Here is a 15,093-nt window from a genome sequence, read left to right on the forward strand (position 1 = left end):
ACATTTAGCAACATGAATTATATAAGTTCTGTCTTTGTTTTCAAATGACAATGTCAAATTTGACTAAAAATAACTGAAACAATGAAATTTGCATCCTTAGATCTTGCTGTAGTGTATATAGGTTAACATTTCTATGTATTACGCACATACATTATCTCACATTCCACCATAAAAGACTCAAGCAGCTCAGATGAATTTATGCTTGGTATCTGTAAATAGTTATGTCCGTCTTTGTTGATTTCATTGGACATCTTTAACATTTCATCATTGACAAGCACTGTTAGACCAATGACACAGAACAGCTTAACAAATTACCTTTCAAAACTTTGTCTATCCTATCACAAAGTAGCAAATATTTTGAGTATTTAGCCTGCCTTTTTTATGTAAATAGACGAGAGAAAGAAGGAAGGAAGGATGAAGGATGGATGGATAGATGGATGGATACAATAGACAGACAGACAGACAGACAGACAGACAGACTGACTGACTGACTGACTGACTGACTGACTGACTGACTGACTGACTGACTGACTGACTGACTGACAGACAGACAGACAGACAGACAGACAGACAGACAGACAGACAGACAGACAGACAGACAGATAGATAGATAGATAGATAGATAGATAGATAGATAGATAGATAGATAGATAGATAGATAGATATTGGAAAACTTTGACATTCCAATATTTTGTTTTGCTGCGATTTATATTGCGATAGGAATACAATTTCACCAGATAGCTTAACTTTGGCTGATTTGGTATTATTTTCTAAGATTATGGGAAGATTATTCTGGATTATTATTGGGAAGATAGAAGTGAAATATTTTACATCACAGTATTCAGCAACAGAAATTGAATAATCAAATGTAAAATAACACTGTATAGTCTATATTGTCTAAATAATCCAATACATACAACGCTGTTAGGGTTACAAACAGTACAATTTCTTGTGCTTGAATATTTTTAACTCTGGATGCTAACACAGTTACCAGCCTTAAAAACACATGCAAATGCTAAACTTTCACTCCATCATGGTTCACCTCTTAAGTGAATCCAAAAATCTGGTTCTGAACTATGGCTCTTGGTAAACTATAATCCCAGCATATAAACTCAACATTGCACTACCTGCGATGTGACTATTGTGGACGTGCACATAGCAATATCGATGCTGAAACAATATATCATACAGCCCTATTTCATAGTTTAAATGCTCATTATTTACAACTGAATTCTTGCTCATAAGTTCATAACATGCATATATTCATTCACACTAAGCACTGCAGCAAAACAAAATACAGGGTGTGACACAGTAAGAGGGAAGAGCCTTTAAAATACAAACTTATTACAAAAGATTTGAACATTTTTAATACAAGGTGAGAAATTGGGACTTGTAATCATATCACTGTAAATGCATATTAACACTACATAGGGAATCGTAACACTCCCTGCAGCTGTGAAAGCAGTGTATCAGAAACCTTTTAGTGATCATTTCTTCCACAATTGACAGCAAGTATGAACACAGAAGCCTTGTCAAATTGACAAGCAGCACCTGAATGTGTTGGAAAGAATTAAAAAAGCCAAATGTGATAAATTTTTACTGCATTTCGACAGTGAAACCACCTCATATTCACTGATTATAAGATAAGTATTTATTACACGACGGTCTCTTCTTTACATTTACATTATAACGCATTTAGCTCTGCGTTCTGGTCTGTTATTGCATATTGACTTCAATTCCGATCATGATCTAATTATTAGTTTTATTTATTTATTTATTCTGTTTAATTGATTTATTTATTTTAGCCCTTTAACTGGAAGAGGTGATTTGATTTGTGTGTGTGCCTTTAAGTGTACAAACAGTTGGTGGTTTAAACCATTATTAAAACTTCTTTTTTTTTTAAGTTAAATAAAAAAACATGCATTTGTCTACCAAACATTTCTTTAATATCTCACTGTTAGCTACTCTTTCAACAAATAACAAGAATGATAATTATAATGATGATAATAACAGGGAGGGAAACCCCTGTGTTTGAATTATATTTTGCTCAAAAACTCTTTAATAAAGTTTTAATAAAGGCTTTAACTCTTAAGTAACCATTTATGGGAAAATACTGGATATATATCATATACCATCATTCCTCCTATAATCTTTTGCCCATATTGCCCAGCCCTAACTTATTAAAGTTTCTATGTGGTTTCTTTTTGGGAGGAGAGGGGTAAGGAGGTTTCAATTATTCACCAGGAAATGTCCCCTTCATTAGCTCAAACTCAAAGTGACGTCTGCACAGATGTCAATGCCCTCTACTTTACAAATCTACAGTTCTACAAGTGGCGTAACAACAGAAAAACAATGAAGGGGTTTTCACCACAACTTCTGCACTCCATTCAGGTGCCTCTTACCTGAGCTCCCTTCAACAAAGTAAAAGCTTTAGGTGTCTAAGCAGAAAATGAAGTGCCTCATTCATTCAGTATCATCATTGCTGCACTACAGACAGAACAGCCCTATAATTCAGAGGACCACAGCGCAGCATCCTTCTCCATTGAGAGGGGGGAAAAAGAGAAAACAGAACATTTAAGAGACCAGAGGATGCTGCCTCACCATAGACACACACGCACACACACCTGACTGGGGAGGACGATTATGTAATCTGAGTACAGTGGGCAAGGAGTCTAAGAGAGGGAACTAGAGAAAGCACGTGGAGAAAGAGAGAGATTGCATTCAAATAGAACGCTACGCTACGGATTAAGCACTCACAACTGCACTCACAAACAAACAAACTCATATATCCATTAATTCTCATAATATCCCGCTGAAAGAAGTAATAAAAGAAACCAAATGTGCAGAGAGTGAAGCAGCATCATGAGCCCAATGTTTTAAGCAACTACTCGAGTCTGAGCTGCTTAGCTGTACGATGCTGCTTAAGCCTGTTATTCCCTCCACGTTCTGATATGAATCATCCAGATAAAACATTTTGCACTTTTCTTGAGGTCTAAATTTAGATTATAAATGCTTTAAACCCATGCAGCACTGCCTGCCCACACTGTTCCTAAAACAAACACGAGCAGAGAAAATGCACAAAAGCCTTTCAGCCATGAAAGATGCAAAAGATATGTGTGTGCGTGTGATACAGCTCACATGAAGCTGCGTATGTGTATGTACTGTGTAAGAGTGTGTGTGTGTGGGTGGGTGGATTCCCAGCCTACGCTCCCAGTGCAGATGTTTCTAAATCTGGCCATTCTCTTGGTTTTCCCGCTCTTTCCCGTACTTACGTAGTCGTATTTTTGGACGCACATGCCTTTCCATGTGAATTTCGTACAGCAGCTCAATGGAGCCATCGCAAAACTTCACACTGCTGATCTGAAAGGCCAGAACGTACCCCTATAACGTGCACCGTGAGATCAGAACCTCCATTCTGCATTCACCTTTTACATAAGAGTTTGGGAGCAGAATCTTGCGCATTTTAAGATGGATACAGAGGACGGGATTAGAGGCTGCTTGCGTCTAGAGAGTAGGATGTAAAGTGAATCCTTAAGCTTCTATTTTAAGGGTACACTACACATTTTTTTTTAGGAAAATAAGATATTTTATAACTCCCCTAGAGTTAGAGAGTTGTTTTTACCATGCGCATATGACAAGGAACTGTGCTTTCAATCTGGCGTAATCATCTAGGGACATTGCTGTACCATCAGTGTGGCAGGCGCAATGATATTACGCAGCATTGGAGGTGGTTCTGCATCCTCTCTTATACATGTTTCAAATTTTTGCAAGGCATGCTCCCTGTGCAAGTAGGCGATCATGCTTGTTACACACTTGGAAATAAAGATACAAATTCTATCAGCTTTTCAAAGGGTACATTTTGTACCGTACAGGTGGACATTAGTACCTTTAGGGAAGTGTTTAGGGAAAGCACACCAACAGTACGTATTTTCAACCTTTCCCTTATCAAACACACCTGAATCAACCAGTGCTTGATTTGTGAATCACGAGGTCCCGGAACAAATCGAGGTAACGGATCTGGCATACACCCCGAGGACCTAGAGGTGTCGCGCACGAAAGTGAAGAGGGTTGTGGAGTCACATAACAAAGTGAAAGTGAACAGCAAATGGGGGAGGAGGGCGGGTTAGTAGGGGGATCGGTAAAATGAGGTGCCGGATCAGCTTTTAGAGGTGCTGGATCCGGATCAGTCATGTTCTGCCACAAATTAATTAAGCCCTGGATTCAACTCATCAGAACATTAGAAGAGACTCCAAAACCTGTAATGAATGGGTCAGATAAGGGAGAAATCTAAAATATGTAGGGCTGGTGTGCCTCGAGGAACAGGGTTGGGAAACACTGCTTTAGGGTACACTTTTGTAGCCTTAATGTTTCTATGAGGTACACATTTGTATTTTTTATTAGGCGTGTCACGATATTTATTTTTTCTTGTACGATATATAGCACCGAAATATATTGCGATAAACAATATTACTGTCGTTGTATGGCACTCATATAATGCCAAAATGACATTATAAAATAATCATAATGCAAGTACACTCATCCAAGGAACAAATAATATTTTATTTTTAAGAATAGTTCATTTAACCAAATTTGGGACACTTTTACATCCTCCTCAAAAATTCCAAATCATCGAATGACATTGGAAACTACTGCACAGACTCTATTTATCCCCTTTAAAGCGGTTTTATATGCGTTTATCACCTTCCCCAGATTGTAATTTATGTTCACAGAGGGCAGTTATTTTCATTATTATTGGGAATGTCCTGCACTTCATTCTGTTTGGTCTCAGCTGGCTCATGGTATTTCATTTTTGTTAGGAAAAGATGTATAACTGACTCCATTATGCTTTTTCCTAAATGATTTTTCTATGTCACTCTCAATGCAACAAAAGAATTTACTCTTAGCTGCCATGAATCTCTCCTCTTATAATGAGTATACGTCAAGGGGGTCTATCTTTGCCGGACATGGAACTTTCAACAGCACGCATACATGGAGCCCATTCAAAAACTGTTAAGTCCCGGATTATAGCTTTTGATATTGTCAAATATTTTGTTTCTATCTTCTAATGTACAGGTTTTCTGTTTATATGTACTTTATGCATCTCATGATGTAATAGTTATTTATTTGTAATTAACTTCTACTCTCTATTTGGTTTACCATTATTCTTGGTTTTGTTTTTGTTTTGTTTATTTAACAGCAATTAACTTATGTTATTATAGAATAAGTCTACCTGGGTGAAGGGTGGGGATTGAGGGTTGTTTTATAATGTAGGCATATGCTGTATCCTTTCTATATAAAAAAAAAACTGAAATAATGAAATAATTGTTCACAAAAAGGATAGTTCATTTAGTTACAGTAATTTTAACAACTGAATAATTAGGCATTGGAATCAGAATGTGAAAACCTAAATAAATAATAATAAAAGTAACAAAAAAGTACAAGGTAAAAAGTAACAGAAGCTGCGATATCTGCTACCAGATCTATTTTTAGTTGTCAGACACCAACATGAAAATATAATATAGTCATTTAAAGTAAATACTACAGTGTTTTAAACCATACTGACACTAACACCTCCAATAGAGAAAGAAAGTTAGCGCTATCAGCTAAAAGGCTGCTAGAATTGTTTATGTATGGGCGATATATATTTCATTACAAAAAATAATCGAGGTCATGGTCATGTATTTTGCAAAAAGTCAATTGATTATTGTGACAGGCCTACTTTTTTATAAATTAATATGTATTTTTAAGAACCTGTTAGGAACAAAAATGTACCTTTTGAAAAGGTACCGCCCCAATGACAGATTTTGTACCTTTATTTCTGACAGTGTATACTAACTCTGATATCATTGCACCTGCTGCAGCCATGGTATGGCAGCAAAGTTCCTTAATTACAACACCGAAATGACAGTATAGTTCCCAGACATATTGGCTTAAACATAACTACTATTTATTTTCTGTTTGTCTTAGTAGTACATAATATAACTACAAAATAATCAAGCTATAAGTAACTCAATGAGACTCAATGATCAAAGACAAATGATCAACAATAACTCAATGTAAAGACTCAATGATCAACGCTAAGCTAAGCTAAACATGCTCCCACCAGACCTGAAGTTTGGCTATATGGAATCAAAAATGGTAAATCTCAACTAATACGTCTAAGGAACTTGCAAAATTAGCCTTTTTAAAATGGAGAACACAAACTCAACCTTTCCCATATCAAACACACCTGAATCAACTCATCAGAACATCAGAAGAGATTCCAAAACCTGTAATGAATGGGCCAGATTAAGAAGACATCCAAAATATGGCTATATGGATTCAAAACTGGTAAACTCAACCATTATATCTAAGGAACTTGTAAAATTTGCCTAATATTTAAATTAATTAATTCACTTATTTTAATAATAATAATAATAATAATAATAATAGAAATTCCTTACATTTATATAGTGCTTTTCTAAACACTCAAAGCGCTTTACACATTTTTTGAGGAATCTTCTTATCCACCATCACTGTGCAGCATCCACCTGGATGATGCGACGGCAGCCATATTGCGCCAGACCGCACACCACACATCAGCTGATTGGTGGAGAGGAGACAGAGTGATGAAGCCAATTATGACATGGGGATGGCTAGGAAGCCATGATGCACAGAGGCCAGTAGGCAAATTTGGCCAGGATGCCGGGTTAAACCTCTTTTTCAAAGGACATCCTGGGATTTTTCATGACCACAGAGAGTCAGGATCCCGATTTAACGTCTCATCCGAATTTTTACGAGTTTTCGCAATTTTAATAAATAAACCAACATGCGCATATACACTGATTGATGATTTTGCACTAAAATAATCTGTTTCTAGGGCCTATAACGTAAACTACATGAAATCATGTGCAACACAGGGAGCAAATTTTTACTAGACTTCCCTTCACATTTTTTATGTGCATGAGACCTTTGCTAAAGCAAAAGGGACTCGATCTGGCTATACAAAATGACAGTCAGCGTTTAACATCCCACTGATGTCTCAGTTAAGGCTTGGCGATATGGCAAAAATGCAAGCTCGATAATTACTTTCCATATTAAACGATAACAATATATTTTTCGATATAAGTTGTTAATGCTTCCAGCTACAAAAGAGTACGCCAACAATGAGTGTCGATTAAACAGCATAGCATTTTCGGCTGATAAATTTTCAATTCAATTCAATTCAGCTTTATTTGTATAGCGCTTTTACAATGTAGATTGTGTCAAAGCAGCTTCACATAAATGGTCATAGTAACTGGAACAGTGGTGTTCAGGTTTTAGTGTTTCAGTTCAGTTCAGTTCAGTTTAGCTCAGTTCAGTGTGATTAATCATTACTGAGAGTTCAAACACTGAAGAGCAAATTCATCGATGCGTTCAGTGGTAGAAAATCAGTACATGTCTAATATTAACACACTTTTAGTTTCCCATTATTGCACTTTTCTGCTGTGTGATAGGCTCTTAGATCAACATAGAGTAAAATTCCAGAGCTTATCATTGTTATTGATATAAATTTTAATCGCAATTCAATATAATATCGTTAATCGGCCCAGCCCCAGCCTCAGTGCATAATTACTATGTGCGCTTTACATATGACAATCTGCTAAAAATGTCCATCTGGTGTTTCTAATATTATTTTTAAGGGTATTACAGAGCATAAATGAATTTGTTAACATGTTCTCTGTGTTAATGGCTTTACATCACATGGCAGTTACAGTTATACAAAGTGTTTGCTTTGCTTTAAAGGAAAATGGAGCAGCTAATGAAGCATTTTACAGGGTCATTTGTGCAAACCCTTCTTTTCATACATTAAAGGCTTTTTTAAACTACAACAGAGGCACAGACAGAGATAATGTATCATGGCTTTGAGGGTCCAACTAAGGAGTCTGAGGCAGCATGCCGTCAGTGAAGTTTTGAGAGCAATATTGTTTCTCCGTAGAGACAGTGAGTCAACGGTTTCAGCACTTCAGTGGGATGCATCTGAACCATTATGCACCAACGCACAACAAAACCCCAGGTCTGCAAATATGTGCTTGCAGCATGAACAGACGAACCACCATGACCGATGGTTTGAGCAAGAGATGAATGATTCAGCTGATTCATGTTTTAGCTGATGGCTGTAATCATCTTTAATGAGAATAGCCAACTGCCTGTCTATCCTCTAAAAGAGGTCAGGTTAAGGATAACCATGTTGTAACGTCATTAGTAATGGTGAAATCCCGACATGACCATCCACATCCCGAGGTTAAAGTCCTGCATGTCCTGTAAGTCCTCTGCCTAAATATGAAACATTTACAGCTTCATACCTGATTTATAATGTGGCCCCAAATCTTTTTAAGTGGAAATAAATGGTTTAAATTGTATATACTGCATCACTAGAGATGAATCTACAGTTAAATCAAAAGAAATGACATGAAGGAACAGAGGAGGATGGATGAAATACTTTCCAACTTCTTTTGGACCAAACAATGACGACAAAATATTGACAGTGTAAACCACACACTTAAACAAACAGTGTCATTTATCAGTAAGCTTTTAAGTAAGTAAGATTTTTAGTCCATCATTACTTGTGTAAATGTGTGTACATTTATATTTATTGCGTTTTTAAATTCATTCATTCATTCATTTTTGGCTTAGTCCCTTTATTAATCACAGGTCGCCACAGCAAAATGAACCGCCAATTTATCTAGCATATGTTTTACGCAGAGGATGCCCTTATAGCTGCAACCCATCACTGGGAAACACCCATACACGCTCAATCACACACATACACTATGGCCAATTTAGCCTGCCCAATTACCTATACCACATGTCTATGGACTTTTGGGGGAAACCGGAGCACCAGGAGGAAACCCACGCGAACACAGGGAGAACATGCAAACTCCACATAGAAATACCAACCGGTCCAGCTGAGGCTTGAACAAGCGACCTTCTAGCTGTGAGGTGATCGTGCTACTCACTGTGCCACCGTGTAGCCCAGTTTTTAAATTAATTTCAAGTGGATCAAACTGGATTTGCAGTGTTAACATTAAATAAAAGTAAAAAAATATTATTTTTATTTCATTTATTAAGTTTTTAGTTATGATACTCTTAAAATCATTCAGCATAAATCCACAGATTTTTTATAAAATTTTTAGCAGAAATGGCAAAAAACGTTCACAGATTCAGTCTGATCCTATTTATCAGCTGTGAATGGCGATTTATGTTTATTTGTTTACATTTTGGTTAGCTGCTTTTTATATGCAGTAATATTAGAATACATGGCATAATCATAATTTTCAACAAGCTTATTTGAAAGCTTGAAAGCTCAAATGCCCATGTTAGTGTTCTTTACATAGTTTAGGGACAAATTGTACTGCAAAAAACACTGAGTTACAGACTGTTCCTCTACACTATAGCCTTTCTAACGGAGGACTGTGAAATCTGATTAAACTAAATCATGCAAAGAAATTTCACAGATTTAAAAATAACTTGTGTCCTAAAAGACTAGGGTGTACAATAAAGAAGCACAGCTTCGAACTTTGACCCATTCAGGTGCATTTGCCTGAATAAAATATGATCTTCATACACACTCAAACTCTCCTCCCGGTCCTTCAATAGCTGATACATGTAGTATGATTATAGGTCAACAGATCTCTGAACTATTTCACACCAGAGGAGCCACAGATAACAGCAGGATGGTGCATAGTGAGCACTCAGGCACAGAGAGTACTCAGGCACCTGTGATCATCAGAGCGTCTCATTGTGGTCAGCTCACGGACACACCTCAGTGTTTCCCCCCAAAGAAACAAAATACGCGAGCTTTCTTCTTTCACGTGCTCGTTGACACTTCAGCTTTTGCGCGAGCTTCTAACGACCTGCAGCTCATATGGAGCATCGGCCTCCGTCGCAACACCTAACTGGTTTTACCCTCCGAAACAGAGGCCAGAGCCGCGTCATCGTCGGCCTATCGTGCAAGTCGCGTCCTCGAATTCCGCGTTCGCGTTTGACACGAATAAACTGCGCACTGCTGATCATGTCTGTAAAAATAAATGAAGTGCGCGCGCGCGCTCCGGCACTTGACTACAGAATGCCGGTCGCTCACAATCAATAAACGAGAAAGCGCGGACTCGAGTCAGAATCAAATACGACGAAGCGACGGAGATAAAAAACAGAACAGTTTTCGCGTCGCGCTTAAATTACAGGTGAACAGCCTCTAACGGACACCGTGACACATTTAGGAGAGCGCAAAATACACCAACGTCATTGACATGCCCGAGGCGGCGCTGAGGTGCTGGGTTTCCCCCTCTGTCGCGCGCTCGCTCCATCTCTCCCGTTTCCATAGCACTGGAGCGGCGCGGGCGGGCGGACGGACAGCGGCGCGAGGGGGAGCGTCCATTAACTCGCAACCTCCCTGGTCAGTACAATGAAAAATACTTCACGATGTCACTCTCGCGCTTTCACGACCTCTTCTCATCCAGCGTATACACACCATAGCCAAAAAAAAGACCCCCCTCATCCAATTCTCCCCCTATCCGTTAACAGAGACTGTCGGTGAGCCAGAAGAATGGCGCTCACGGGAGCAGCATCTCTGTCATGCTCACCTTCATCATCCTCAGGGTCAGTCCCGGTCCTGGATCAGTGTCCTTTCCGCAGGTTCGAGCCCCCGACGCCAGCTGCAACCCTGGATCCGCGCCCCCGTGAGCAACGCGCGGTGTATGGAAGAGAAACGCACGTCCGGTTAGACACTGCTCAGCTCTCACGGCGAGGTGGGAGTCTGCGTCTCTCTCTCTCTCTCTCTCTCTCTCTCTCTCTCTCTCTCTCTCTCTCTCTCTCTCTCTCTCTCTCTATGAATAGAGCTGAAGTATGGGAGGCGCTTGTGCTGCACACACACACACACACACACTCTGAGGAGCCAACCATCAGTCAAAGAAGGGGTGCTTCACTCTGATATTGAGGAGGCTACAAACATTACATAATCCGAAAAAAATGGAAGAAGATGCAAAATAATGATGAACTATTGGCTCTAGGGAACTCACGTTATTATCAGCTCAGTGCAGAACTGGAAATGTCCAGTAAGCAAAAACCATAATGATGCTGTTTTCCATTATTCAGGCACAAACAGGCATCACATAACATTCATTTAACACAGCAAGACAAAACATACAACCATGCTGTGTCCAAAGATAGAGAGACCGCAAAAAAAAAATCCCAGTATATATGTTTCCACTATAAAACAATACTCTCTAATATTCATTCTTTCATTCATTTCCTTCGGCTTAGTATTTATTTATGAGGGGTCACCACAGCGGAATGAACCACCCTCACTAATATAATAAAATGAAAAAGGAAATCTGATGACTTCACTTCAGCGTAGTTTCTTAATCAGTCTAGCATAACTATTTCATTAGTTCAGCTTGGATGTTTTTTTTTCTTCAAGTGAATCTGAAAGAAAAGAACAGTTTATTTTTAGGTCGAATCTGAATAAATTCACCCGTGCAGGTGTTTTTGTTTTTTAAATATGAATCTCAGCTCTTCAGATGTGTTTATTTATGCAACACAGACATGTACGGTCTTTCATTTGGTTTCTTTTTTTAGAGGGGCAGCATTTATTTTTAAATAGGGTATTATTATTTAAACATCATAGGCGGGATTAATGTAATTTGATACTGAAAACATTGATCTTATGGGTGAGAGGAGATGTGCTGTACCAGTTTACCCTCTGCCATCAGGCATAATTATATACAGTGTGTGTCTGAAATAACACACAAACACAGAAATACACAAGGGAGCTAATGTGATGAGTTAATGTGCTGTTTGAATCACAGCTTCGTTCCTATAGGATGATCTTAGTGACTAGAGCGTGAGACAGTTTGTGGAAATACAGTGGTAAAGCTTGGGATCTCTAAGATTTTTAGTGTCTTTGAAAATCTTGATTATTTAATTGAAAATACAGTCAGATTGTGAAATACTTATATTTAAAAAAAACACTTTTCTATTTTTATATTTTAAAGTGTTGTTCATTCCAAAGCTGGATTTTTAAAGCTGGTAGATGGTAAAATCATTTAGCAGGGATTATACCCCAGTTTACACTTATTATAGTGATATGATAAAATATTATAATATTTACTATTATCATAAATGTTTAAGAAAAAAAATAAATTAAGAAAAAAAAAAATATATATATATATATATACATATACACATACACAGTTAAGGTCAAAATTATTAGCCCCCCTTTAAATTTTTTTCTTTTTTTAAATATTTCCCAAATTATGTTTGCTCTTCTGCATACCTTAGTTGTAACGAGTGTTATTTGAGTTTCTGTTGCCTTTCTATCAGCTTGAACCAGTCTGGCCATTCTCCTCTGACCTCTGGCATCAACAAGGCTTTTGCGCTCACAAAACTGCCGCTCACTGGATATTTTCTCTTTTACAAATCATTCTCTGTAAACCCTAGAGATGGTAGTGCATGAAAATCCCAGTAGTTCAGCAATTTCTGAAATACTCAGACCAGCTCGTCTGGCACCAACAACCATGCCACGTTCAGAGTCACTTAAATCATCTTTCTTTCCCTTTCTGATGCTCGGTTTGAACTGCAGCAGATCGTCTTGACCATTGCATCGAGATAGAGTTGCTGCCATGTGATTGGCTGATTATAAATTGGCTTTAATGCGCAGTTGGAGGGTGTACCTAATAAAGTGGACAGTGAGTGTATAATGTTCTAGAAGTCTTTATATGTTTTTTTCAGGATTTTGTTTTACTAATGACATTAAGCAATAATTACCACTTTTCACTAATTTAAAGAATCTTCACAGGCTAAAAACCCTAAAATCTACAAAAACTATAATTGTACAGCCAGATAATTAAAAGGACAATTTAACTTAAAAAAACACTCCAGGAGAAGTACTCAAAACTGTACGCCAAAGCTGTAAATGTATATTTTTAACAATGTTCGTTTTTGGCAAGGAATGATCATTTTACTTCTTGGATTGTCATTTGTCAGAGGTATTCATTTTGTTTTGACTGTGTTTTTTTGACTCTCAAAGTGCCGGTAGTCACACTTTCACTTCATTATATACCATTCCACAGTTGCAGCTAATAATCTTTAATGTTCCACTGAAGGATGTAGACCTTGTATGGAGTGTGAGTAAATAACAAAATATAAAAAGGTTTGGGTGAACTACGCTAGCACTTTATATTATTAAATATAAGTATGCTGCTTTGTGTAATGTATAATTTTGAATACAATAAAATTCTGTAGGCTAATTTGATATTATCACACCTCAGGGATGTAAACTCCTTGTTGTGGAATTTCAACGTGAAGCTAAATCATCTCTAACATCCATCATCATATTTCAGCCGATTGTGAGGTAAATGAACCCTGCGAGAGCACTAAGCTCACAGTTCTGCACTGAGAGAGGAAACAACAGTGTTGTCAGAATTTTTCTAGCTGACTTTCACATATATATTTTTGTTACATTATGCAATGAAGCAGGAGAGATGATGTAACAGCATTCTGGGGATCACAAGACACGCTCTTCCCCTCGACATCCCCCTCTGTGTCCCGCGGTTTCTGTCATGCAGCTCTTACATACGTAAGAGTATATTCATAGCTTAAAACCAGGACAGGACAGTGCGCGAGTTGGGATGTCACTAATGGACTTGTTTGGGGGCATGTGTGTGTGTGTGTGTAGTTGTGTGTGTGCATGTGTGCAATGAAGAGTAAGTTGGTATGTATGTGTGTAAAAGCTTTTGGAGACAATATGTCCTGTCCAGCTCATGCAAATTTAACCTTTAGGCATCTTATACTAAATATAATTTGTAGCTGTGGAAAAAATTAAGAGACCACTTGAAAATACTCTGGGTTTCTCTGGGTTTATGATTTATACTGTGTTTTATTCTGTAAACTTGCTATTTACTTTAAATATAAACTATTAAAAAAACATTTGTTCTCAATTTATAACAGAGAATGTTTTTTTAAAAATACTATATTAACAAATAATAACAAAAAATAAAAATTAAATATAAATATTTTGTTTAATATAACAAAAAATGGCCATTTATTCAGAAATGTTTATATTCAGATAAAAATATATTGTAACATTTTTATCGAAAAAAAAAAACATTATTTGTATTTGGAACATGCAATAAATTATATCAGACATTTCTAGTGTATGTATATAGTTCAAGTCAGCATTATTAGCCCCCCTTTGAATTCTTTTTCTTTTAAAAATATTTCCCAAATGATGTTTAACAGAGCAAGGAAATTTTCCCAGTATGTTTAGTAATATTTTTCTTCCTAAGAAAGTTTTAGTTGTTTTATATCAGCTAGAATAAAAGCAGTTATTAATAAAAAACATTTAAGGTCAAAATTATTAACCCCTTTGAGCTATTTTTCTTTTCGATAGTCTACAGAACAAACCATCGTTACACAATAACTTGCCTAATTACCCTAACCTGCCTTAACCTAATTAACCTAGTTAAGCCTTTAATTGTCACTTTAAGCTTTACTGAAGCATCTAGTCAAATCTTATTTACTGTCATCATGGCAAAGATAAAATAAATTAGTTATTAGAAATGAGTTATTAAAGATATTATGTTTAGAAATGTGTTGAAAAATGTTTTTTCCATTAAACAAAAAATTGGCTGAAAAAATAAACAGGGGAGCTGAATAATTCTGACTGGATATGAAGAGTTTAGATGCAAAAACCTCTAAGCGCCATCTGAAATTTTCTTTTAATATTAGCATTTTTCTCAGGCTCCTTTGTATCGATTCAGTAATTTCCCTTTTATGGTAAAGAATATGTTATTTTTTATCGCTTTTAATATGAAATAACTGAACATAAACATAAGAGGCTGAGAAAAATGCTCAATGTAGAAGGAAATACCAGATGGCACTTAGAGGTTTTTGCATCTGTACTCTTCATAAATAAAAATATATAACTCTTCTATCTATCTATTAAATCTATCTATCTATTAAATCTATCTATCTATCTATCTATCTATCTATCTATCTATCTATCTATCTATCTATCTATCTATCTATCTATCTATCTATCTATCTATCTTTCTATCTATCTATCTATATATATAT

The 15,093-nt window shown here is 36.9% G+C and overlaps 1 protein-coding gene across 4 annotated transcripts in view; it reads right to left on the reverse strand.

Annotated features, from left to right (window-relative positions):
• arhgef9a (Cdc42 guanine nucleotide exchange factor 9a) overlaps positions 1 to 15,093 on the reverse strand; it is a 68,262-nt gene that overhangs the window by 51,289 nt on the left and 1,880 nt on the right. For 2 of the 4 annotated variants that reach the window (XM_087253405.1, XM_087253404.1), the window contains exon 1: positions 10,602 to 10,776. The exons of the other annotated variants lie outside the window; for them this stretch is intronic. In XM_087253405.1, coding sequence (XP_087109531.1) covers positions 10,602 to 10,610 — 9 coding nt within the window. In that variant the 5' untranslated portion in view covers positions 10,611 to 10,776. Of the gene's footprint in view, positions 1 to 10,601; positions 10,777 to 15,093 lie in introns of those variants that run through there. 4 annotated transcript variants of the gene reach the window in all.

Source organism: Danio rerio, chromosome 5 (genome assembly GCF_052040795.2).
Source record: "Danio rerio strain M-AB ecotype USA chromosome 5, GRCz13ab, whole genome shotgun sequence".
Lineage (NCBI taxonomy): Eukaryota > Metazoa > Chordata > Actinopteri > Cypriniformes > Danionidae > Danio > Danio rerio.